General features: G+C 35.3%; 1 protein-coding gene across 1 annotated transcript; it reads left to right on the forward strand.

Annotated features, from left to right (window-relative positions):
* The first annotated feature begins 14514 nt into the window (after window positions 1-14514).
* Window positions 14515-17438, forward strand: LOC136067744 (auxin transporter-like protein 3). Its single transcript, XM_065773971.1, has 8 exons — window positions 14515-14926; window positions 15032-15217; window positions 15466-15578; window positions 15683-15866; window positions 15993-16090; window positions 16215-16422; window positions 16643-16900; window positions 17001-17438. The coding sequence occupies exons 1-8, from the start codon at window positions 14771-14773 to the stop codon at window positions 17193-17195; spliced, it is 1398 nt and encodes a 465-aa protein (XP_065630043.1). The 5' UTR covers window positions 14515-14770; the 3' UTR covers window positions 17196-17438.
* Window positions 17439-26825: the final 9387 nt, after the last annotated feature.

The following is a 26825-nucleotide window of genomic DNA, read 5'->3' on the forward strand; positions in this document are numbered from 1 at the left end:
TTATATTCAGCTTTTATTTTATAATTATTCCTGAATTTTAGTCAATTAAACAAAGGAACAATCGTTATTCCTGAAATTTAGAAAAACACTGTTGCGCAAAATTTAGTCAATTGTTTATGCAATTGTTAAACAAAAACTTATATTCATTCCTTTATCAATTGTTAGGTTTCTATTTTTTAGGTTTTTTCTTTGGTTTTGTCTTATAAAGAACAAACATTATTTTTGTTTTGTGAATTTTGACCTTTTTTTTTTGTTAACTAAAACTGTGGTTTAAAAGCTTTTTTTTTTTTTTTAATATATATTAGCATTCATACTATTTGAATAAAGTGTTTAACCAACTTCAAAATTGTTCCATATTTATTGGTGAGATTTTGTATTGCTCTCTTTATATAAATAGTAAATACAACAGTGTTGCTGCTGTTTAGGATCCAATTCACATACTTTGATTCTTTGATTAGTGATTTTGCAATTGACGTATACTGTTTACAAATCTTTTGTATTGGTTTTTATTGTTTTGGTTGTTGAATAGACTTACTATATTGTTATTATAATGTATACTAACAGTTATGCTACTGCTACATCTGGCCCTAGGGAAAATGCTTTTGACATTGGATCTTAGGGCATGGGATGTGATTGCTCATGTTGTTGAAGGTTATGATGAAGCTGTTGCTACTTGGAAAATTACATGTTTGTGAGAATTATGCTAAAAACGTTAAGTTAATCATTATGTTTAAAACATTGCATCAATTCAAACATTATTTTAATGTTTCATATTGAGGATAAGAATCTTTTATATTAGAATCCTAACGTAAAATTAGAGAGGAAGAAACAACAAATTGTTTAAATCTTCTTACAATATTACGTTTACAAAACATTCATATCTAATAAACAAATATTAAATAAATAGTTTTCATGTGCATCGCATGAGTTAGCAATTAGTTTTAGATAAACCCATAGAATTTCTTATGCTTTTAAGAGAAATTAATGTTGCGTCAATAATGAGAGTTTAAACAAAAAATATATACACACACACACACCCCCCAAGAAAAGTTACAAAGAAAGTGTTATAATTATTAGAAAACAATTAGAAACAATTTTTCAACATTTACAAATGTTTAAATATACTCTTCATAATAAATTTTAGAGAAAACACTGATGATGCCGAAAATTGTCGGTAAGTCACACAGTCCTCACATGTTCAAGATAACATTTGCACAATACGAAAAAAGAAGACCTTAGGAGAGTACCGATGTGGTACCGGCCAAAAACCCTTTGAAGGTTAAGTTAGAGAACTTTTTACAACTTTAGAGTGCCAGAGCTGGGGAAAATTATGCATACCTTGGTTTAGGAGTGCTTTGGGGTTTTTTTAGTAGTGTAGAACCGACTTTTTCCTTTCTTGGGGAAGAGGATCTTTTCCTTATAAGGAAGATCCTCATAAAAGTACTTATTTTACGGGATCCTTTCCATATAGTGATTTTGTTGATTAGGTTTAATCGTGAGGCATAAGATATTTCCTTTTGAAGTTTCTTGAGGACTACTTAAACCATGTGGATGCCACATGACCTTATCACCGTCCACTTTGTATCTGTCCGCTTTCTCATCCGTTCGCCATGGAGGGTTCGTCCTCTTGGGTACACACCCCCCGTCTTCTTCCATCATCTTGATCACGAGCTAAAAGTACCATCGCTCATGGCTAGTATAGTAGAATGAGATCATCTACATCCATTTTACTCTCTTCAATTGCCCCCTCACTCTATGGGTCAGTCGCATAATGTTAGGACGGATCCGTGGAGTGACAATCTAACTGTAATTGTGGGAGATGCATTCTGATTGACAAGCTAGCAAAAGGTCATTAATGCAATAGGGGCACGTGTCATATTTTTAGCAGTTAATCGCTCGGACCGAAGCGTCCCTTCATCTTCCGTGCTGTTCCCCCTATATATATATATATATATCTTAATAATGGACGAGAGCTGCTTGAGGACATAGCTTAAGTCTTCACGAAGAAGGACGGGGCACTCCTCAGTGGCAGGAACTTGGCCCTTCATTAGTCCTTTCCCTTTACCTGGACTAGGCTTAGGGGCAGCTTATTGATGGAAGGGCTCTCACCAACAGTTGAGCCCGACCCAACCTTTGGTTTTTGGGTGGATGATCCACCATTTTTGATGATTTTCTCTTGGTGGATGGGTTAGGGGGTTGGCTACCCTTCAGCTTCTTCCTAGCAATGACCTGTTTCTTGATGAAGGCTCACCTCTTGCTATCTTCCATTTCTGCATAAAAATGGACAGGTTAAAAGATAACTACTAAAATGCGAAAAGGCAAGTATTAGGCAACGGACTTACGTTGACAGACTCGTGTATTGTAACGACGGGCAGCCTTAGTTGGTTCAGGATCATCACAGTACTAGTGGAGGGTATCCAAGGTAACCAACTTCGACCACGATCTCTCCGAAAAATTAATGGTCATAAAGATCCTTTCCAAAAAGCTCCACTCTTCAAGGGTGACTTCTGGACGATCCTGAGCTGGAAACAGAGACGGTTAGAATATTAGATGAAATAAATAGTAGTAAATGAAGACTTGAGATGGACGGGATATATACTGAACGGGAGCATTATACCCCAAGTTTTGTCCACAGGCATATATTCCTGATCACCGGGATGACATATCCAGTCATCCCCTTGAATGAAAAAATAACGACTCTTCTAGTTTCTATTTGAAATTAGGAGTGTCGCATGCTAACCTAAGCAACGGACTCCTAGGCACAAAACTGTACATGCCCCTTGATTGGGTGATCTCAGATGGACGATATCAATGAAAAAACTCTTCCACTTTCATCATTCATGCCCCGTCAGACATAACCCTATACAAAACTTCTGCACCCAAGAAGACTCTTCAGGCGTTCGGAGAGATTTGGATGACGGATAGTCCAATGTACTGAAGAAGATGACAGTTAAGGGCACTAAGAAGGAATCTTAGGCCCGCTTTCAACATCTGCTTATACACATCGACATCTTCCAGACCTTTATAATAACACTTTTCACGTTTGGAGGGTAAACGGATTGGTATGTTGATAGGTATCTGATATTTCTCCGTAAGTGTATTAAAGTGTGTTTGCTTGATGGAAGAGTTGAAGTCATTAATTGTCCACAATGAAATCATAATAAACTCCCTAAACCCTTCAGTGCCTATGACGGATTGAATGAGGGGGTTCAGCACCAGCTAAGTCATCATTGGAATCACTCTTCAACCCGTCCACATCCAAGTCCTCAACCTCCCCCACGGAAGGAGAGTTGGCTGACGGAACCCTTTCACTGTCAGAGGTGCAGGGATCACCTTAACTTGACGGAAACACCTCATCCTAGCCCGCTCCTTCGTGGACCCACGATTGATCACTCGACACCTCACTAGACATTGGTCACCTACACATGACGAATAAAAACCCTAAGGCTCTACAGGTCTATACAGGCAATGGGTTGCAATATTTAAGTAAAACATTGAAAAGGGTGGAAGTTAAGTATGAGAAGAAGGGTACTTACAGTTGAACAGTGCGAAGCGAGGGGACGGATGAATTATAGTAGACGATCACACCAGTTGGATGGCATAAAGGTTTGCTGAAGAAGACAATAGCTCTCTGATCAGGAAATTGGTTGCGAAAAGTTAAAAAAAAAAAAAATGAGAGGAACGAGCAACATATATATATATATATATAGGGGGAACAGCACGGAAGATGAAGGGACGCTTCGGTCCGAGCGATTAACTGCTAAAAATATGACACGTGCCCCTATTGCATTAATGACCTTTTGCTAGCTTGTCAATCAGAATGCATCTCCCACAATTACAGTTAGATTGTCACTCCACGGATCCGTCCTAACATTATGCGACTGACCCATAGAGTGAGGGGGCAATTGAAGAGAGTAAAATGGATGTAGATGATCTCATTCTACTATACTAGCCATGAGCGATGGTACTTTTAGCTCGTGATCAAGATGATGGAAGAAGACGGGGGGTGTGTACCCAAGAGGACGAACCCTCCATGGCGAACGGATGAGAAAGCGGACAGATACAAAGTGGACGGTGATAAGGTCATGTGGCATCCACATGGTTTAAGTAGTCCTCAAGAAACTTCAAAAGGAAATATCTTATGCCTCACGATTAAACCTAATCAACAAAATCACTATATGGAAAGGATCCCGTAAAATAAGTACTTTTATGAGGATCTTCCTTATAAGGAAAAGATCCTCTTCCCCAAGAAAGGAAAAAGTCGGTTCTACACTACTAAAAAAACCCCAAAGCACTCCTAAACCAAGGTATGCATAATTTTCCCCAGCTCTGGCACTCTAAAGTTGTAAAAAGTTCTCTAACTTAACCTTCAAAGGGTTTTTGGCCGGTACCACATCGGTACTCTCCTAAGGTCTTCTTTTTTCGTATTGTGCAAATGTTATCTTGAACATGTGAGGACTGTGTGACTTACCGACAATTTTCGGCATCATCAGTGTTTTCTCTAAAATTTATTATGAAGAGTATATTTAAACATTTGTAAATGTTGAAAAATTGTTTCTAATTGTTTTCTAATAATTATAACACTTTCTTTGTAACTTTTCTTGGGGGGTGTGTGTGTGTGTATATATTTTTTGTTTAAACTCTCATTATTGACGCAACATTAATTTCTCTTAAAAGCATAAGAAATTCTATGGGTTTATCTAAAACTAATTGCTAACTCATGCGATGCACATGAAAACTATTTATTTAATATTTGTTTATTAGATATGAATGTTTTGTAAACGTAATATTGTAAGAAGATTTAAACAATTTGTTGTTTCTTCCTCTCTAATTTTACGTTAGGATTCTAATATAAAAGATTCTTATCCTCAATATGAAACATTAAAATAATGTTTGAATTGATGCAATGTTTTAAACATAATGATTAACTTAACGTTTTTAGCATAATTCTCACAAACATGTAATTTTCCAAGTAGCAACAGCTTCATCATAACCTTCAACAACATGAGCAATCACATCCCATGCCCTAAGATCCAATGTCAAAAGCATTTTCCCTAGGGCCAGATGTAGCAGTAGCATAACTGTTAGTATACATTATAATAACAATATAGTAAGTCTATTCAACAACCAAAACAATAAAAACCAATACAAAAGATTTGTAAACAGTATACGTCAATTGCAAAATCACTAATCAAAGAATCAAAGTATGTGAATTGGATCCTAAACAGCAGCAACACTGTTGTATTTACTATTTATATAAAGAGAGCAATACAAAATCTCACCAATAAATATGGAACAATTTTGAAGTTGGTTAAACACTTTATTCAAATAGTATGAATGCTAATATATATTAAAAAAAAAAAAAAAGCNGCCACGATCGACCGTACTTTTAGCTCGTGATCAAAATGATGGAAGAAGACGCAGGGGGGGGGGGGAGGGGGCGTGTACCCAAGAGGACAGATGAGAAAGCAGACGGTGATAAGGTCACGTGGCATCCACATGGTTTAAGTAGTTCTCAAGAAACTTCAAAAGAAATATCTTGCACCTCACGATTAAACCTAATCAACAAAATCGCTATATGGAAAGGATCCCGTAAAATACGTACTTTTATGAGGATCTTCCTAATAAGGAAAAGTTCCTCTTCCCCAAGAAAGGAAAAAGTTATTTCTACACTACTATAAAAACCCAAAGTACTCCCAAACCAAGGTATGCATAATTTTCCCCAGTTTTGACACTCTAGAGTTGTAAAAGATTCTCTAACTTAACCTTCGGAGAGTCTTTTGCCGGTACCACACTGGTACTCTCCTAAGGTCTTCTTGTTTCGTGTTGTACAGGTGTTGTCTTGAGCACGTGAGGACTGTGTGACTTACTGACAATTTTTGGCATCATCAGTTGGCGTCGTCTGTGAGGAAGGATAGGAAGTAAGTCATACTTAACGCTTCTTGGACAAAGAGTTGCATGGTACTTACTTGTTTGATGGCAACCACCACAAACCATCAGGGTGACGAAACATGCACCACGGCCCTCGAGAGATAGGTTCAAACTCTCGTGGCAGTGGTGGAACGCCTCACCAAGTAAAACCATGATTTAGAAGAGCAGTTGCGCCAAAAGAACGCAGGGCTTAACACGCAGGAGAAGGGCCAAGAAGGCACTAGCATTAAGCAAAGGGATCATGAGGGGCCGGAGGGTAGCAACGCCCCAAGCAGACCTGAGCGACAGGACACAAGCCGTCTATCCACTGCAGATGTGGCTCCACCTCGCATAGTCACAGAGATGTAGATGATAAAGGAACAGATGGATTTCATGATGAACGCCCTCAGAGGACAGGTGTCTAGCGACCTCGATGACTTGGTCCATCAAACTGACTCACCATTCACCACACCTGTCACTTCATTCCCCCTTCCACCAAAGTTCCGTATGTCGCAAGTGGAGAGTTACAACGGATCTAAGGATCCCCTAGATCACCTGAAGTCTTTTAAGACCCTAATGCACTTGTAAGGAGTGGCAGACGAGATCATATGCAGGGCCTTCCCCACTATACTGAAGGGCCCATAAGAGTTTCGTTTAGCAGGTTGACACCCAACTCCATTAGTACCTTTAAGGAGTTGAGTGCATAGTTTACCTCTCACTTTATCCAGGGACATAGGTATAAGAAGTCCATTGCATGCCCCTGATAAGCATCAAGTAACGAGAAGATGAGACATTGAGGTCTTACATAGCCCACTTTAACAAAAAAGACCCTTTCAATCGATGAAGTTGGCGATAAGATACTTGTGGCTGCATTTATGAATGGGCTACGAAAGGGTAAGTCTTTATTCTCTTTATACAAAAATGACCTAAGGACTATGTAGGATGTACTCTACAGGGCTACTAAGTACATGAACGCGGAGGATGCCCTACTGGCTCTCGAAGAGAAACCTAAGAAGAGAGAAAGACAGGAGGAAGCACGGTACGAAAGAAGGCAAAAGACAAGGGATAGAAGGGAAGATAGACACTCCAAGCCTCCCATTGGAAGATTCACAAGCTTCACCCCTCTGAACAACCCAATTGATCAAGTCCTAATGTAGATCAAGGACGAAGGAGCCCTAACATTCCCTGGTAAGTTGAAAAAAGACCCTAGCAAGAGGTCTAGAGACAAGTATTGCTGTTTCTACCGCGATCACGGTCATGATACATCTGACTGCTATGACTTAAAGTGACAGATAAAAGCTCTTATCAAGCAAAGGAAGTTGCAGAAGTTCATTGGTAAGGAAGGGACAGACCAACCTCAAGAGTAGCCTACTCGGAGAGAAAATGAGCATCCCAAACCCCCACTGGGAGACATATGGATGATTGTAGGGGAAATTGCAACATCTGGTTCATCCAAGTAAGCCCGCAAAAACCTACCTACGGATGGTTTAGAATGCCCAGTGATGATGGGCTTCGTCTCGAAGATGGCATGGATCGACAACCCTGTAATTGGATTCACAGAGGAAGATGCCAGGCATCTCCACCATCCACATGATGATGCGTTTGTGGTTAGCATACGAGTGGGGACTACAACACCCACAGAGTCCTTGTGGATAATGGGAGCTCTACTGACATCCTATACTACCCAGTGTTCCAGCAGATAAGGATTGATAGAGAACGACTGATTCCAGTTATCGCGCCACTCGTCGGATTCAGAGGGACAAGGGTACACCCCCTAGGAGCAATCACTCTGCTAGTAACAGTTAGAGATTACCCACAGCAGATCACCAAGGATATCACATTCCTAGTTGTTGATTGCTCATCCACTTACAATGCCATATCGGGTCACCCCACTTTGAATTCATAGAAGGCCGTAACTTCAACTTACCATTTGATGATTAAGTTTCCCACTGAGTACGGAGTGGGAGAAGTAAGAGAAGATCAAGTGGCGATGCACGAATGCTACATTGCCATGTTGGAAATGGACGATCTTTTGTAGACTAAATGTATAAAGGAATAGTGGATGGTGGCAGAACCGGTGGAAGGATTGGAAGAAGTACTCTTTGGCGATTCTAGGCCTGAATGAACAGCAAGGATCAACATTCTGGCTAGCCCACCAGTTTGTCAGGTGCTCACAACATTCCTAAGGGAAAACCAAGACGTGTTCACCTGAAGCCATAAGTACATGCTCGGAATAGATCCGTCGATCACAGTCCATAAGCTGAACATATCATCCTCTTTCCCTCCCATCCAGCAGAAAAAATAGGTGTTCGCGCAGGAACGAGACAAAGCCATAGCAGATGAGGTGTGCAAGTTACAAGAAGTAGATTTCATGCAAGAAGTGTACTACCTTGATTGGTGAGCCAACGTGGTGATGGTCAAAAAAGCCAATAGAAAGTGGAGGCCCCCCCCCCCCCCCCCCCCTGCGTCTTCTTCCATCATTTTGATCACGAGCTAAAAGTACGGTCGATCGTGGCTGGTTTAGTAGAATAAGACCGTCTACATCCATTTTACCCTCTTCAAACACAATTCTTCATATTCTTGAATGAAATTTATTTGACGATTTTTTTTTTTTTATGAGAACACTAAAATTTAGTTAGAAATTTGGTCAACCTAATTTATGTAAAAAAATCCAATGAAGTCACAAAAAAAAGGCATTTTGACTTGCTTTCCTATTGTTTTTTGCACTATTTAAAAAAAAGAAAAAAAAAAGATAATAGCACTATTTCACTTCCAAAGTGAGATCAAACAACGTTCTTCCACGGGTTACAACCTACTTGGATATACAAAATATCATATTTTGGTCATTTTGGACACTTTAAAGTTATTTTGGTTATTTTAGAAAGTTTTAGGTGTATCTTAGACATTTTATAATATTAGGGTATCATATATTATACACAATGATATTTTTTTAAATTACTGTAAAAATTGTAATTAATTCTAGGAATGTTATCACCTTGGAATTGGAACTAATATCAACTAAATATAGATATTTACTTTCTTGAAAGATGAACATCATTGATGAACCAAAAGTTGTAATCTAATAAATCTAATATTTATGGATTTTATTAATGTACGCCCTTTGGGCATACATTAATAAATTATTTTAAGAAATTTTTATGAAAAAAAGAAAAAGTGATTTACTGTTTTAATAGTTTTTTTAATTCTCTATAAAAACTTTCTCAAAATAAATGATTAATGTATGTTTTAAGAGTATACATTAACCGAACCCATAAATTATTTAATGAATTAAAGAGTTTAAGAATCTAACATTTGGCAAAACCAAACACCTAACACCACCCAAAAAAGAGTTTGAAAGCTAAATTGATGTTTTATGGTATTTCCAAATATTTAGAATTCAACTCATCTCTCTTCTGTTGTAAGTTGTGATTATCAAAGTTATTTCTATGTATAAAAAGAGTGAATGCGTGTCATCTACAGGAATTTAGTTTGTTCAAGTATTGTCTTATTTGGTAGCCAAAACAGCGCGTTTTGGTGAGGAAAAGCAAAACTTGAAAAGAGAGAGAGGACAGACTACAGAGAGTGGTTGGTAGAAATGGGCTTCTTGTGCGGTTAAGTCAAGAGAAAAAAAGGCGGTGAAAGAAACCTTTCAGAAGGGGGATTTGTTTCATTTTGTTTATTTAGCCATTAAAGGAGATCGAGAGGAGAGAGGGGGGTTTTGCTTCTTTAAAATTTTCATATTATGAAAATTTTTTATCTTTAAAATAGAAACCTTTAATTGTATATCGGTGTGCTCTGTAATCAACTTCGAAATGGCCAACAATAATATAAAGGGTTTGTTTCTTTGTTTGTTCTTTGTATATTTGTAATTTCCTTTTCTCTCTTTTTAGTCATTTTATGTTCCTTGATCCAACAGGAAACTCACTGTTTTCTAAGTGAACCAGGTTAGTTTTTTTTTTTTTTTTTTAAATAATTTTTTTATTATCTGCAGACTGCAGTGCAGCTTTGAAGTTTTTTTTCCTAATATATATATTATCATTAAAAATTAAATTTTGGCTCTAAAATTAATATACTTGCCCTCCTCTCTCAAAAAATTTGCAAGCTGACCCCTGAAACTAAAAATGAAAAAAATTATCAAATCATTTCTTGTCTGGTTGTCCCAAGAATATCAAGAAAAATATTTAGCTAAACATTTGGGCAATTTACAAATCTAGACAACAAGGAAAATCTACAAAAATATTCCGATAAAAAAAAAAAAAAAAACCTTTGGACACGGTCTAAGTCAAAAAAATAAAAATAAATAAAACAAACCAATTATATATCTTAGCAAAACAAATCACAAAAATCCAATAATATTTACCCAATTTTTACCTATAATTTGAGAGCTCTTTGTACCTATAATTTAATACAACCTGTGGAAAGTTTTTTATTTTTTTGAATGATAGAATTTTATTAATTTTTTAATGTTTTATTAGCTTTTGGGACACACTTGACATGCATGCATAAATGTAATACACGTGTGAAACAACAATCTATTGTTTTGTGCCTTACCTAAACTGCCATCAGAGCATGTGTGTGATTAGTTTATTGGTCATAAACTTTGTGCCTTAGCTAAATTAATGTAGTGATGGGAAAAGTTTTATTATTTACATAGTTGAAGACTCAAAGTTACCATTCATTATCATGTGATTGTTTAACAAATCTCTTTTTTTATTTTTTTTTTATTGCTTTTTCAAAATTGATTTTTTTTAAAGGAAAAGATCTCACATCTTTATGCTACCTCAACCTTAACCAAGTAATTATAATAAAAAATTCCTTAACCAAGACATCGATAATTGTCTCACCCTTTTTTTTGCTGAATATTAGGGCATGATGTTGATTAATCATTATTTTAGTTATTTTATTAATGTAATACTAGACATGAATTTGAAATTTTAACTATAGTTTTTGCATTTTTTTTTTTTAGAATCTTTTATATATAGCATTATGAAGCTATTAGGTATAGAAGAATAAATAGATTTAAAAAAAAATATATAGTGTGGATAGAATAAAGAATTAGTTTAACCTCAGTCAGACCTTGAAAATATCAAGACGTGCTAATTGACTTACAGAACTCTTGATTATAAATATCTATTATTGATTTTTAAAAAAAGAAAAAAATTAAAAAAATTGAAAAATTAATGCTAGTAATGAATCGTTGTCAACCTCGAGTATTAATATTCAAACTTTCTAAAATTCTTGAACAAAGAACTTTGGCCCTACTTAAGTTTGAATCCTAGTTTTGTCCTTGTAAATTGTGAATTAAGAATTCTATATGGAGGGTTGGAATTAAAGCCTTAAAATGGGATTTCTGCAGAAAATGAAGGGAACAAGGTGGACTTTGAAAATACTAGACGTAATTATATTAAAAAGCGTGAAGAACAAGGTGACCCTCTTCATCTCTTTTTGCGTTGAGATTGAAAGAGAGAGAAGTGGGGAGGCAATCTAATTAGTAATTACCATGAATTCTAGGGTGAAAATCTGGGAAAATGAGCTACCAACAAAGCAAATATATAGTCACGACTCTTATTATAGGACTGATTAAGGCTTTTTTTTTTTTTTTTTGAGCATTTTATGTTCTGTTATTGTTGCTTGATAGTCAGTTCACAATCTTGAGGTTGATGGGTTATTGCTAATCTTACATTTCATGGCATGTGTATTTGGGGAAAAGCTACATTTTTTTTTTTCATGAATAAGACTGCATTAAAATTGAAGGATCATGTTAGAGGATACCTCAATTGCGTTTCTTTCTAATGGTTGATTTGGTGTTGTTTGTTACTGAACATGGTTCTAAGTTATATAAGTGAATTTTGATAATGTGGCAATGTGTTCATACGGAGAAGGAAATACTACAGAGGGCTCATGCTTTTTCTATACATGGTTTTATGGGATCAACTCCATCATTCATACTCATAGTAATGTTGCATTTAATCAAAGGGGAATATATTCACATGGGTTATGTTAAAATTAGACTTTGAATGATCTCAAATTTGCTGTATTAATCTTTTGTTTTTTTTCCCTTTCAATCCAACCCTCTATAAGGCCATATCTTTCTAAACACCATGCAATTTATTTTAATCCAACCTTGTTCTTATTGCAGAACTTATTGTTATTGAAACTCTCTTCAACTTGAGATACATAACATCCCAGTTTTAGTTAGGCATTGGGATCTATCATGCTAAGTGTCTCAATCTTTGATGACTCTCGCTCATTTTGTTCATAGTAATTCTTGTCATAACTTTAAACCTTTTTGTCATTGTTTCTTTATATAGGAAAGATGAACTATACCCTGAATTATATATGCCTATTTGAAATAAATTGAAAACAACATCGATTATTCTCTAATATAAATGTGGAGGTTCTCCCTTAATGCTAGTGGGGTCTAAAGTTTTCTTTTGTGTTATCTAAATAATTAATTATTGATGGCCTTTTAGGAGGCAGTTCATCTTTGGGTCTTACATTTGGTTCAAATTTAAGGAAACATCCCATCCTTCTCTACCCCTCCTCCTCCCCTCATAAAGAAAACGATATTAGAACATAGAAAGTTTAGTGTTGTTCATTGTGTAAATTGCAGCTCAAACTTTTCTTTTTTATATGTGAGTTGCAACTGTTACTTGGTAGTTTTGATTTTGAAGTTTTAAAGGTATAAAAGGGTATTTGGGGCGTTCACTAGCAATTCCTGGTAACATGGGAAAGAATTTCAGTTTGTGCTTTGTGGAATAGGATTTATTTTCAAGATGCCCTGGTGGTGAAATGGTTGACACTTAAGATTCAAAATCTCGAGCTTCAAAACTATGGAGCTTATTGAGATAGAAATTTAGTTACAGACAAGGTACAAGGAGTTATCTCTCTTGCTCTCTTTCTTAATTCTCTAAGGTTATTACCCTAAGAGTTTAGAATGCTCTCATTGACCCTATTGAGTTTAATATGTGATTATACTATTTATTTTGACTTTGTATGAGTTTTTTTCTTTTAATATGAACGGGGTACAATTGCAAGGGAGGAACTTCTGCAATTGGTGTAGAAGAGACAGAACTTCTACTATCCTCATGTGGGATATAAGTCACTCCATGAATAAAGAGAAATTTATTTTCTCTTATCTAATGTTCAAAGACGTACATGTGAAGAAAGGCCTTGATTTATTTAAATTTCCACTATATGGTGTACATTATTGAATTTGGACATCAATTCTACTCAACATTGTGATGTAATGCCTTTGAAGGCACATGTATATATTTGTAACACATTATAATGTTGGCTTGTAATACAATATGTCTCTTGTTATAATGCACGTGTTTCTTCTTTCATATATAGTAAAATTAATTTCTCAATCCATTAGTGGTAAAATTTCTAAGCACTTCAAAATTCAAATAGTTTATATATTTTGTTTGTGTTATAAGTAAATTCTAAATTTAGTGTTATCTACCATTTTATATATATGGCAAGTACGTGCCCTGCATGTGTTGCCAACACTAAAAATAAATAAATAAATAAGGAAGGAAAAGAAAAAGTTTACCAAATGATTTAGAAAATCTTTCTAATCCTATCGGAATCTCTAGTGATAAATGAATTCAAGTATCTAGAACCTAGACTATAGAGTGAAAAGTGAAAAGTTGAGGGTGATAAAAAATTATTCGAAGTCAGCTGCTCAAATTAAACCCATGCAACATACATCCGGCCTATTGGGCAGGTATTGGGCCACTCTGACCCAATTAATTCTCTTACCAATCGTTGATCCAAGGCCCTTTTTTATTTTTCTTTACCAAGTGCCCAAACTTTGGGGATCAATTTCGCCTATATTTTAAGTTTTAACCTTAGCAATTGAAATTTGAAGTTTGAAGGTATGTTAATGCTACATGTTTAAATGTCTAAATTATTATTTTTTCTTCTAAAAAAAAATGCCAAATTATTCTCCTCCTTCTCTAAGAAAGAATTATTGAGTTATCAAAAGGAATACACACCAATGTTTCAACTTCACTATATTATCCCCTTTTGTTTTTTTAATATTAAGACATGGCCAAATCTCAAATTTTGCCACCGAACTGTGACTTTAGGAGGCACTTAGGATCATGATGAGAGGTCCCAAATCCATGGCCCAAAGACCTCACTTTGAAAAGAGGAAGGTTTTACTATATATATATATATATTTTGTAAAGCCAGTTGGCACACGTGTTGCTAATCATGCTTAGCACCAAAGCCCAACTCAAAGTAATCATTCAATCCATCTTCACCTCCATATTAACACTCCCCCACACACAATCACACTCACACCAATGAATCCTTTTTTTTTTTTTTTTTCTAATTTCAAAAGTTTCTCTTTTTTTCTCACTTTTTCCTATATCCATTCATGATGAATTAGTATTAAAAAGGTTCTTTCACATTATGAAATGAAAACTTAAGGCACATTGCGGGCCATCCCGCTCGTGCAGTGCATGCTAGTCTGGCCCATTGAGGCCCACTAATGAAAAATCCTAACATGTTTTCAATAGTACAAAAGAAAATTGAAAATGAAAACTGAAAAGAGAAAGTGAACTGTTTATGTCACCTGTAGGGGACATAGCCCTATCACCTTCCAATGAAGCTAGAGGTACAGCCACATGATACATGAACTAAAATTTTGCAATCACATTCCAAAGGGGTGACTCAGATAGGTCCCCGGCCAATAGGTGGTTCAATTATTGCTCAAAAAAGTTTTTATTAGGAAAATAGAAGCAGCATATGAAATATCAAGGAGTGAGAGAAGAAGCACTTTCTTTTATCTATTTATAGGATACTAAATTAGTCCATTGCTTCCACCACATCACTAGCTAAGTCTATAACAATGGCTTCTGAGAAGGTTGAGACTGTTATAGCTGGAAACTACTTAGAAATGGAGAGGGAAGAAGGCGATTCCAAGTCAGCTAAAGGCAAATTATCAAAGCTGTTTTGGCATGGAGGTTCAGTCTATGATGCCTGGTTTAGCTGTGCTTCTAACCAGGCATGCACTTGTTCAAGATTATTATTTTCATTGTTTTTTGGACTCAAATTGTTGTGGAACACTTTATTATTAAGATACTTAAGCAGTTGTCTTTATGAAATGTAGGTTGCACAAGTGCTTCTCACACTGCCTTACTCATTTTCACAACTGGGGATGCTATCTGGAATCCTTTTTCAGCTTTTTTATGGGTTGATGGGAAGCTGGACTGCATATCTTATTAGTGTTCTTTATGTTGAGTACAGAACTAGAAAGGAGAGAGAAAAGGTTGATTTCAGGAATCATGTTATTCAGGTAAAATCTCTCTCTCTCTTTGAAGGAGTTAAGACCACCTACTTTGATATTACGATATATGATCATTTATGTAAAAGTTTAAGCGGTTAGAAATATGAATTTAATAATTTAACCATTATTCTAATATATCGGTCTAAAACTTGATTTAAAAAAAAAAAAATCAATATTGCACCATTTATTTGGAAAAAAAAAAAAAAAACGCTAAGCACTTCTTTTTCGTTGTCAATTTTCACTTTCAATGGTTGCAGTGGTTTGAAGTTCTTGATGGGCTGTTGGGGAAACACTGGAGGAATGTAGGCCTCTTTTTCAACTGCACCTTTCTTCTATTTGGATCTGTAATTCAACTAATTGCATGTGCAAGGTAAATTAAAGAATTAATCATTAGCCAAAATAACTAAACACCTATTTTAAAATGGAAAATAGTAGATATTGTAACTGATATTTTCATATACATTATTGCTGCAGCAACATATACTACATAAACGACAATCTTGACAAGAGAACTTGGACTTATATCTTTGGAGCATGTTGTGCAACAACTGTCTTCATCCCATCATTCCATAATTACAGAATTTGGTCATTCTTGGGACTTATGATGACTACTTACACTGCATGGTATCTCACCATTGCATCCCTACTCCATGGGCAGGTAAATTAATACTGTAATTTAAGATTTTAGATTATTAGAACTGCAAACAACCAAAGCAAATTTTTGCATGATTTCATTCTTAAAATTTTTGTAGATTTATTTATTTCTCTTTCTCTGTGTTTGAAGGTTGAGGGAGTGAAGCACTCAGGACCAGCTAAAATAGTTCTCTACTTCACTGGGGCCACCAACATTCTCTACACCTTTGGCGGACATGCTGTCACAGTGTAAGGGATTCGCATATATTATTATGATTACATTAAAAAAACACACACACACATACATATAGTGTTTATATATATATATATTTATGTATACTTTTGATTAAAGGGAATTTAATTTCTATTGCAGCGAGATTATGCATGCAATGTGGAAGCCACAGAAGTTCAAGCTAATATATTTGATAGCAACACTCTATGTGCTAACCCTAACTTTGCCATCAGCTTCAGCTGTATATTGGGCTTTTGGGGATATGCTCCTTACCCATTCCAATGCTCTCTCTTTGCTTCCTAAGACTGGATTCAGGGACGCTGCTGTCGTCCTTATGCTTATTCACCAGGTTGCTATTCCTTTCTTTCTTTATATATATATAATTATATATATATCCCATTGAATTGATAAATTACAAATGCAATTCTCGTAGCTTGTGGATCCAAACTTCCTTGATAATAGTTAAAAAGAAACGATACATTTAATTATATAATCAATATTCTAACATGAGTTTCAATCCATTAATTATTAAATAAATGTAATTGATGATTTATGGTACTCTTTTGCAGTTCATAACATTTGGATTTGCTTGCACTCCTCTCTACTTTGTGTGGGAGAAATTCATTAGGGTGCATGACACCAAGAGCTTGTTCAAGAGAGCTATAGCTAGACTCCCAGTCGTAATCCCAATATGGTTCCTTGCCATCATATTCCCCTTCTTTGGCCCCATCAACTCAACTGTTGGGTCTCTTCTGGTCAGCTTCACCGTTTACATAATTCCTGCCCTAGCACACATGGTGACCTTTGCGTCTGCATCGGCTCGAGAGGTTAGGCCTTGGTTTAATAATAAGTTTCTTTTTTTTTTCCTTTAGATAAATTGCATGAAATAATGGACAAAGCTAACGTATTTTCTCCTTTGCTTCACAGAACGCAGTAGAGAGACCACCATCATTCTTAGGAGGTTGGGCAGGATCATATACTATGAACATTTTTGTAGTGGTATGGGTATTTGTGGTTGGATTTGGATTTGGAGGATGGGCAAGCATGCTCAATTTCATAAGACAAGTTGATACATTTGGTTTATTCACTAAGTGCTATCAGTGCCCCCCACACAAGGCTTGAGTAGATTCCCTACTTTTAAAAAGGATTTACAAATTAAATCACATATGTGTGTAAAGAGATTGGCATTGAAAACTTTTTCTTCTTTTTCATCTTCCTTTTTCCCCATCTTTTCTCCCATTGTAAAAGTTGTTGTTGATGGTTTTCAGAAAAGGTGTGATGGCCATCATGGCCACCCCTATACGGACCTACAATTGTAACGTGTGATGATTAAGCTTTCTTATTTTATTTTTTTTCCTTCAGAAATGCAACTCCCTAGGTTTTTTTTTTGTGGGATTGACTTTATTTTTATAATTATGGTAGTATTTGCTTAAGTTGTTCTATCATCTTGGATTCTTGTTGATGAAGGAAGGTAAGCACAGGAGATTATTAGTACTATCTTTCTTGACCATATCAGCTGGTTAATCAATGCTAACAAATGACCTCATAGACATGTATGAATGAGAGACAAGCACATTAAAGCCACCTTTCTTGTCCAAATCATCTGGTAAATACTATGTTACTTTCAGGCCTCGCTAATGTCTGAATAATAATTGAGAGCTAGGTGAGAGAAGCTGTTTTTATGTTTTTTTTTTCCCATTTGTTTCTTGGTTGGAATATACGGAAAATCATGTTGGTCGTGGGTGACTGGTGAGATATGATATGTACTCATTTTCATGATTGGAATAAATTAGGCCTTTAATTATAGAATTAAACTAGTTGCTCACAAACTATTTTATACAATTTTACACACCCCAAAAGCAACTGAAATCATGACTCAATTTCATGTGTTGACATTAACTAATCAGCTTGTATGTAAACCTATGTAAAACAGATCTTGCGGCTATTACACTATCTAAAAAAACCTACCATCTTCATGGTCTCTTTCAAACCATAGCTGCCAACTTGATTTGGACAGTTACATGAAATGGTTTGCAAGAGCCTAACTGATAGTGCTGTGGGGATTCAGAAGTAAGGCTGTAAACGAGCCGAACTTTGTCGAGTAGTGAATGTTCAAGCTCGGCTCGACAGCAAAAGTAGAATGTTCAAACTTGGCTTGAGTTTGATACAAGCCTACAAATAATGTTCAAGCTTGAGCTCATTATAAAGTATAAAAGCTTGAGCTCGGCTTGGCTTGATTCATTAGTCAAGCCAAGCTCGAGCTCAATATCAAGCCCAAACTCAAGCTCAATATCATACTTTTGAGCTTGAGATCTAATACAAGCATATTATTAAGCTCATATCAAGTTTATTATCTAGCCTATTTTGGTTTGGATGAGTGGTTTCAACTTATAATTAATTAAAGTCTTAGAAGGATATAAGCTAACTTGTCAACTTTATATCAATTTTATTACCAAACTCATAAATAAGCCTAGGTTCAACTTGTTTTGTTAATTTTGTATTGAGCCTTGGTGTTCATGAGCTTATTTATGAACAATATTTTTTACTCGGGCTCGGCTTGTTTATTAAACAAGTCTGAAACTAAAGCTTAAACTTGACTTGTTTATAAACAAACAAATGTAAACAAGCTTTTTATTGAATTAAGCCTAAGTTGTTTATGAACGATTTGATTCATTTACAACCCTATTCAAAATGACTTACTTTAGTCTTAGTTTCTACATCTTGGGTAGGTTGTTATCATATTAGCACCACCAAACACCTCATAACTAGCCTCATAGCCTTTGCTTGAGTAGATAAAAAGTACTATCTGGTAGGGAGTTGATAACGAGACTAGTGCCAGAACAATTGAATGATGGGAACCTGTAATAGATTATGTTTTGAACCCAATGATTTAAGGGACTACATTGGCACGCTAATCTATCATTGGCTTCTTTTTTTCTTTTTTTCTTGATTCCTTTATCATTGGCATTTTGAAGTACCTTTCTTTGCTTCTTACCACGTAACTAAAATTCGACCATTTGCCTAATTTGATGTGCTCTCTTTGGACATGTCCTAAACGACAAACAAAATGAGCAAATTAGTTTGTCTATTCAGCCACTTAGCGAATGGCTGAAGTATCTGGATGGAACATAAATTATTGGTGTACCCTCTGTGTGTGTGAGAGTACTAAAGCAATTTCTAGGCCCCAAGTATCACAAATTTTCTTTCTCAAAAAAAATGTATCACAAATTTTGCATATAAGCACATCCTGTACGTTTTATCATTGGCCCTCCAATTGGTGAAGATCCTGATTTGCAGGCCCAGGGAAAAAGGGGAAAAACAAAATCATTGCCTCATATATTAAGCTTATAAATTGTAATACCGAGTGGATGTTTGTTTTTTGTTTGGTTAAATTACAAAGGAGATTCTCTAAGTTTGGTTTGTTTTTATTTTAGTTCTTATATATATATTTTTTTCAATTTAATCCCTTAACTTTCATTTGCTTTTAATTTGCTCTTTCGTTTAGTCCACCAAAACAACGACGTCTCTTGATATTTCTCCGATTTCTAATACAAGAAAAGGCATTTAAAATTTTTTTTTCCCTAAATTCTCTTAAATAAGAGATTAAATATAAGAATTTATAAAGAGGAAGAAAAAGAAGAAGAAGAAGAAGAAGTTGCTCTGTAGCAATGACTCTCATCAACTGAGCCCACCTATTATTACTGGTTGAAAGTAATCACAACAAAAAACATAGCTTATGAATGACAACAACCCAAATCCAAGATTAAACTTAAACAAGCAATTAATAAGCATTCTAAAACCCAACAATCAATATCAAGAATTAAAGTTTAACTTGATTTTTTGTACCCCTTGTTACTCTCCCATCAACTAACAAAGCCTCCATTTACAGTTTTAAACCACAAAAACAAGATCCAAAAACTCACACATCAACCTCAAAATACACCCAAAAGTTCATAAACGCAAATCAAAAGTAAGGAAATCACAAAAATGTGGGTATAATTTAATTGAGTTGTCATTTCCTTAGATCTCTCCAAGTTCACTCAATTGATTTCTACCAAGTCTGATCACTAAACCGCCATCTTTGCCTTTGTGATCCTTCAAAATTAGTCATCACCCAATTAATTTTTGGTAATCAATTTTATTTATTTATTTATTTTGGGTGGTTTTTGGCTATAGTGGCGTTTTGAAACATTGCTATAGCTAATTTTTATAAAAAAAATATAAGGGTCTATAGCAGCGTTTTAAAATGCTGCTATAGCCTAATTAAAAAAAAAAATTTGGCCTATAGCAGCGTTTTACAAACGCCACTATAAGATATGGACCTAGAGTGGCTTTTATAGAAAGGCTGCTATAGCCTTTTCTTAAAAAAAAAAAAAAAAAAAAAGGGCCTATAGCAATGTTTTATAAACGCCACTATAGGATACAGAGCTATAGTGACATTTTTGTAAAACGGCACTATAGGTTTATAGTCACAATAAAATAGTGGCATTTGTAAATGCCATTATAACCCAAATGGGCCTATAGTGGCATTTGTGAATGCCACTATATGTCCACTTTTTTGTAGTGCTATTACGACTCAAGGAAAAATACTAGCCAAATTTGCACTATAACCTAAAAGAACTAGTTTAGTCACAATTGAAATTCTTTGTAGTTAATAATAAAGCCTAGATCACTATAGTCTATACCTAATGTGGGACTCAATCACACATACAACAATACACACTCAATTAATATCCAAGAAATCTCGAGCATCACAATCTCTTCCACTTATCCCTAACGTCATCATTGGGGAGAGTCCATTTTGTGGGGTAATATCTTCGAGTCGACTTAGGATTACTGGGTTGGCTCTGATACCATTTTATTTTCATACCCCAACCCAAAGAGTAGGCTAGTCAAGTGACAACAACCTTGCATGCTCGTTAAGTGAAAACTTTACATGTGCGTGACCGTTTTCACGTGCCTAGCATACTCTTTGAGTTAGGGGCATGACACCACCAAACCCCTTAAAGAAGTTGCACCACTAACCTCTATGCTCACATCCAAACAGCTAAACTAACACGCCAAATTCCCTTCAAAACACGAAACCCTAGTCATGAGACATGTGAGTCACCCAAAATCCTTCACCAAGTCACTGTTACTTCACAACCAAAATCATCTACCAGTTTGCCACGCACTAAGTAATAGCCAGTAACTTTCCAACACCCATTTCCAAAGCACAAAGCACTCAAAATCCTCCCATCAAACTAGATATATACTGTCGACGTAGGATCTGTCACCATGGCAATGTCCAGCAATCAAAGAAAAAAGATTAAAATGGGAGATAAAAGACAAATGTGTAATAAAGAAATAGAATGAATGTCAAGGAACCAATTTGGGGGAAGAAATGTTCTGAGGAAAAATAGACGGAATTTAGAAGATGTAATTTGTAATTTATTTTTTTTCTTTTATTTGTTCCTTTTACTGAAAAATATTTCCTCCAACTTTGAAGATTAGTATTAAAGAATATATAAAAAAAAAATGGCTAAAATTCAATTTAGTTCTTAAGGTTTAATTCAGTCCCTCACTTTGTCAAAATGGGTCAATTTGGTTTTTTTGTCCAAATTTGTTAGTGAATAATGTTATTTAAACATTTTTTTAATAAAAATAAAAGACAAAAATACAAATAACACCCCTTTAAGTTTGGTCAATTATCATTTTTGTCATTTTGGTCCTGTAAATTTGCATTTGCTCTCACTATAACTCCCATTAACTATTAAGAAATAAAATTTTAATATTGAAAACTATTAAAATATCTTTTGTAAAACATAATAAAATACAATTACACTCTTCAAGTTTGGTCCATTGTCATTTTGATCCAATAATTTTCAGTTTTGTCATTTTGATCTTGTAAGTTTACATATTCTGTCATCATTTACGACAACTTTTTTAATGGAATGGAGGAAGGACTAACGGTGACAACAAATGTAAAATTACAAGACCAAAACAACAAAAATAGAATTTATAGGACCAAAATTACAATTGGCCAAACTTGAAAGGTATAATTTGCAATTTTTCCAAAATTTAACTCAAAACATTCATAAGATGCACCATTTAATAGATTTTGTTGTTGTATTTGTTTTGGTAAATAAAATATGGTTAGAGGGAAGATTTTGTTGTTTTATGACCATGAGTATTATTTTTTTAAAAGTTAAATACCTTCATATGCTAACAAATTTAGATTGCATGACCAGATTAAATTAAATTGACAAAAATAAAAATTTAAGATTTTTTTTTGAAGAAATAAAACCTTGGAGAAGCTCAAATTTAAGCATTAATACACCTTAAATTGTAGCATTTATTTTGTGATAATAATATTTGGAGAGTGAATGGGTTCTTCATTTGCATGGAGATAAAAAAGGAAATTTAATGAAATATTTCATGAAATAAAATAGTCGTTTATTGTGGATTCGTGATAATTTATAATTTATAATTATAATTTGGATTCTGAATAGAGATAGGAATACTAGATACTTCCAAACTGTAGTTAGACAAAGAAGAGCTAGGAACATAATTTTACATATTAAGGATGAAGAAGGTTTACTACTGGAGGATCCATTGGAAATTGAAAATAGATTGGTTAACCATTTTAAGTCTTCCTATGAGGATACAACTTTGCTTAGTGTTGATAGTATTTTGAGTGAACTACAATCTTTGTAAATTCCTAAACTATCACACCAGCAATGCTTGGATATGAGTAGACCAGTCACCTCATGGGAGATTGAGGACACTATTTTCCAATTAGGTCCTCACAAAGCTCCTGGCCCTGGCGGAATACCTACTTTCTTTTATCAATAGTATTGGGAGGTTGTCAAAATTGATGTTGTCAACACCATTCAAGCCTTTTTTCATTCAGGGTCCATCTTTAAGCCCCTTAATCACACTTTCCTCACCCTTATTCCCAAAACCCCCTTTCCTAATGAAGTAACACACTTTAGACCCATTAGTCTTTGCAATGTGATATACAAGACCATTTCCAAAATCACCTCATGGGAGATTGACGACACTATTTTCCAATTAGGTCCTCACAAAGCTCCTGGCCCTCGCGGAATACCTGCTCTCTTTTATCAACAGTATTGGGAGGTTGTCAAAATTGATATTGTCAACACCATTCAAGCCTTTTTTTCATTCAGGGTCCATTTTTAAGCCCCTTAATCACACTTTCCTCACCCTTATTCCCAAACCCCCTTTCCTGATGAAGTAACACACTTTAGACCCATTAGTCTTTGCAATGTGGTATACAAGACCATCTCCAAAATCACCTCATGAGAGATTGAGGACACTATTTTCCAATTAGGTCCTCACAAAGCTCCTGGCCCTCGCGGAATACCTGCTCTCTTTTATCAACAGTATTGGGAGGTTGTCAAAATTGATGTTGTCAACACCATTCAAGCCTTTTTTCATTCAGGGTCCATCTTTAAGCCCCTTAATCACACTTTCCTCACCCTTATTCCCAAAACCCCTTTCCTAATGAAGTAACACACTTTAGACCCATTAGTCTTTGCAATGTGATATACAAGACCATCTCCAAAATCACCTCATGGGAGATTGACGACACTATTTTCCAATTAGGTCCTCACAAAGCTCTTGGCCCTCGCGGAATACCTGCTCTCTTTTATCAACAGTATTGGGAGGTTGTCAAAATTGATGTTGTCAACACCATTCAAGCCCTTTTTCATTCAGGGTCCATTTTTAAGCCCCTTAATCACATTTTCCTCACCCTTATTCCCAAAACCCCTTTCCTGATGAAGTAACACACTTTAGACCCATTAGTCTTTGCAATGTGATATACAAGACCATCTCCAAAATCCTTGTTAACAGATTAAAGCCTTTCATGGACAATCTCATTTCTCCCTTTCATAATGCATTTATAAAAGGTAGGAGTATTTCTGACGACATTCTTATTGCTCATGAAATCATGAACATTCTCAGGAAGAAAAAGGGTAGAAAAGGTAGCTTTGGAGCCTTAAAAATTGATATGAAAAGGGCTTATAATAGGGTAAGTTGGAATTTCCTTAGGGTTGTTCTGACTGCCATGAATTTTAGTCAACAATGGATTAATTGGTTGATGGAATGTGTGACTTTAGTACAATACGCTCTCCTTGTTAATGGCAGCAGATCTAAATCCTTTAAGCCTTGTAAGGGGTCGAGACAGGGTGATCCTCTTTCTCCTTACCTCTTTCTCATGTGGGCTAATGTTTGTCATTGTCTTTACAAAAAGCTGAACATGACAAGTAATTAATGGAGTTAAAGTTGGTAGGAGTGGCTGTATTTTTACACATTTGTTGTTTACTGATGATTTATTGTTTTTCTTCAAAAAAACAATAAATCAGTAGAAAACTTAAAGAAAATTTTGGATTGGTATTGTAAGATCTCTGGGCAGGAAATTAATTTTGGAAATCTGACCTTTATTGCTCTCCAAACATGCCTCTGTCTGAAGAAGAAGATTTGGCCAAACAACTTCATGTTAATTTGGTTCAACGTCCAGCAAGTATCTTGGTATTAATTTTAAGCTTAAGGGAAATAGAGTGGTTGACTTCCAATTCCTGGTGGACAAGCTTCAATCCAAGCTTGAAGGATGGAAAGTAAATCTGTTATCTCAAGCTGGGAGAACCACTTTAATAAATTTTGTACTTCAAACACTCCCCTCTATACCTTCTCTTGTTTTAAGGTTCCAGAAACAATATGTAGGAGGATGGATTCTCTAGTTAGGGCATTCTGGTGGGTCATGCACCTGGGTTAAGAAATTACATTCTCTTAAATGGAGTAAGCTGTCCTAAGTCTTGGGGGGTTTAGGTATCAAAAGATTTAGTCTTTTGAATCAGGCTATGCTACCCAAACAATATTGGAGATTATGCCATAATCCTAATTCCTTAATTGCAAGAACTTTCAAGGCTAAGTACTATCCTAGGGGTTCCATCCATACTTGCTCTCCTAAACCACATCAATCTTGGTTTGGAGGAACATCATTAAATCTGATAATCCTAAGCTTAAGGAAGGAAGATGGTGGGTGAATAAGGGTTTAGACATTCCTTTAAGGGATAATGAGTGGTTTAGGTGTAAACTTAATATGTTGAACATTCTCTTCATAATTGATGGTTCTATAGTTGACCTTATTAATCAAGAGAATCACTCATGGAATGCAGATTTAGTGCGAACCTATTACCCTTTACCTATCTGTGAGGAGATTATGAAAATTCCCCTACCAAAAACTAATGCTGGAGGTGACAAACTATTGTGGAAGCACTCAAAGATTGGGGACTTTGAGGTCAAAACAGCATATAGGCTTCTCCTTAAGGATTGCTTGGCTTCTTCTACTGATAGTCATAGGGTGAATCTGGTTGAAAGTAAAATTTGGGCTTTGATTTGGAAGATAAAGCTTCCATAGAAAATTTGTACCTTTATTTGGAAATTATTGCATGATTGTTTGCCAACTTTGCAACTTTTAAAAATTAGGGCTATATCTGATGATGGGCTATGTCCAATGTGCAATTATGAGGAGGAATCAGCTTCTCATTTATTTTTATTGTGCCCTTTTGCTAGAGCTTGTTGGCATGATTCATCTTTGGCTATTCATACCTCTGATTTTAGTGACATATCTATACAGCAATGGTTAATTAATTTGATTAATGCTCTTAACTAGAATGAAGAAGGATCTTTTGAATATATGCAGTCCATCTTTACCACATTATGGACCATTTGGCTCTATAGGAACACTGTGGTACATGAAGGTAAACAACCCAACCCCATGGAAGTAATCCTAATCCTAACAGCCTAAACCTTGTCTTGCAGGTACAAGGAGGTCTTCTCCAGTCAACCTAGTCCCCTTATTAGAAGAAGCAGGCTAAGCAATGAACCTAACAATGTCATTGGACAGTGGCAGCTCCTGATTAAAATTGCAGGGACTAGAAACCCGAGGCTCAATAGGAGTGCTTGGGCTTTTGAAGCTAAAGATCAGCAAGGAGTTATCAGATTCTATGGTGTTCATAACAGCAACGCTAGTACAACTAAAGGAGCTGTGCAAGAGGCTCTTATGGAAGCTATCTTCATAGTCAAGAATCATGGTTTTCAACAAATCCTTATTTTGACCAACAATAAGGACCTAATTCAACTTGTTAGTAAGTCCAAGAAACCAGCTTGGCATGAGAGAGGTCTCTCATTGCTAACTTGGATGTTTTGTACCTAGATGGACTGGTTTGTAAGTTGTTAGAGGTTCCTAGGATTGTACTATATTTTGTTTATAATGTTGCAGCTATGGTAGTTAGAATGCCAATACATAACAGTTGGGTTGATCCAACTTCTTTTGTAAATTGATAACTTTGTATCTTCCTTTTGTGGTATAAAAAAAAAAAAAGTGTATGCGTCTAGGTTAAATCTTTCTAAAAAAAAGACTGATAGGGATTAAGGAATCCCTATATTTCCAAATATAATATATATTTTTCATATACAATAATGTATGTAGAGTAAATCACTATAGGTACCACTTTATCAAGATTGATAGGGAAAGAGATTTCAAGTCCTCGTCCAAAAAAAAAAAAAGGTTCAAGTCCTCGTTTGCAAATATCATTATACTTTTTTTAGACAATTTAAGTGTTAAATGAAATCAGAAAAAAAAAAAAAAAATCTACCTAAGTTAAAAACTAGTAGGTGAAAAACTGGAAATTGATATTTGAGACTGTCTTATGTAAAAGATAATAATATAAAAAAAGAACTTAA

Source organism: Quercus suber, unplaced genomic scaffold (genome assembly GCF_002906115.3).
Source record: "Quercus suber isolate HL8 unplaced genomic scaffold, Cork oak 2.0 scaffold_84, whole genome shotgun sequence".
Taxonomy (NCBI): domain Eukaryota; kingdom Viridiplantae; phylum Streptophyta; class Magnoliopsida; order Fagales; family Fagaceae; genus Quercus; species Quercus suber.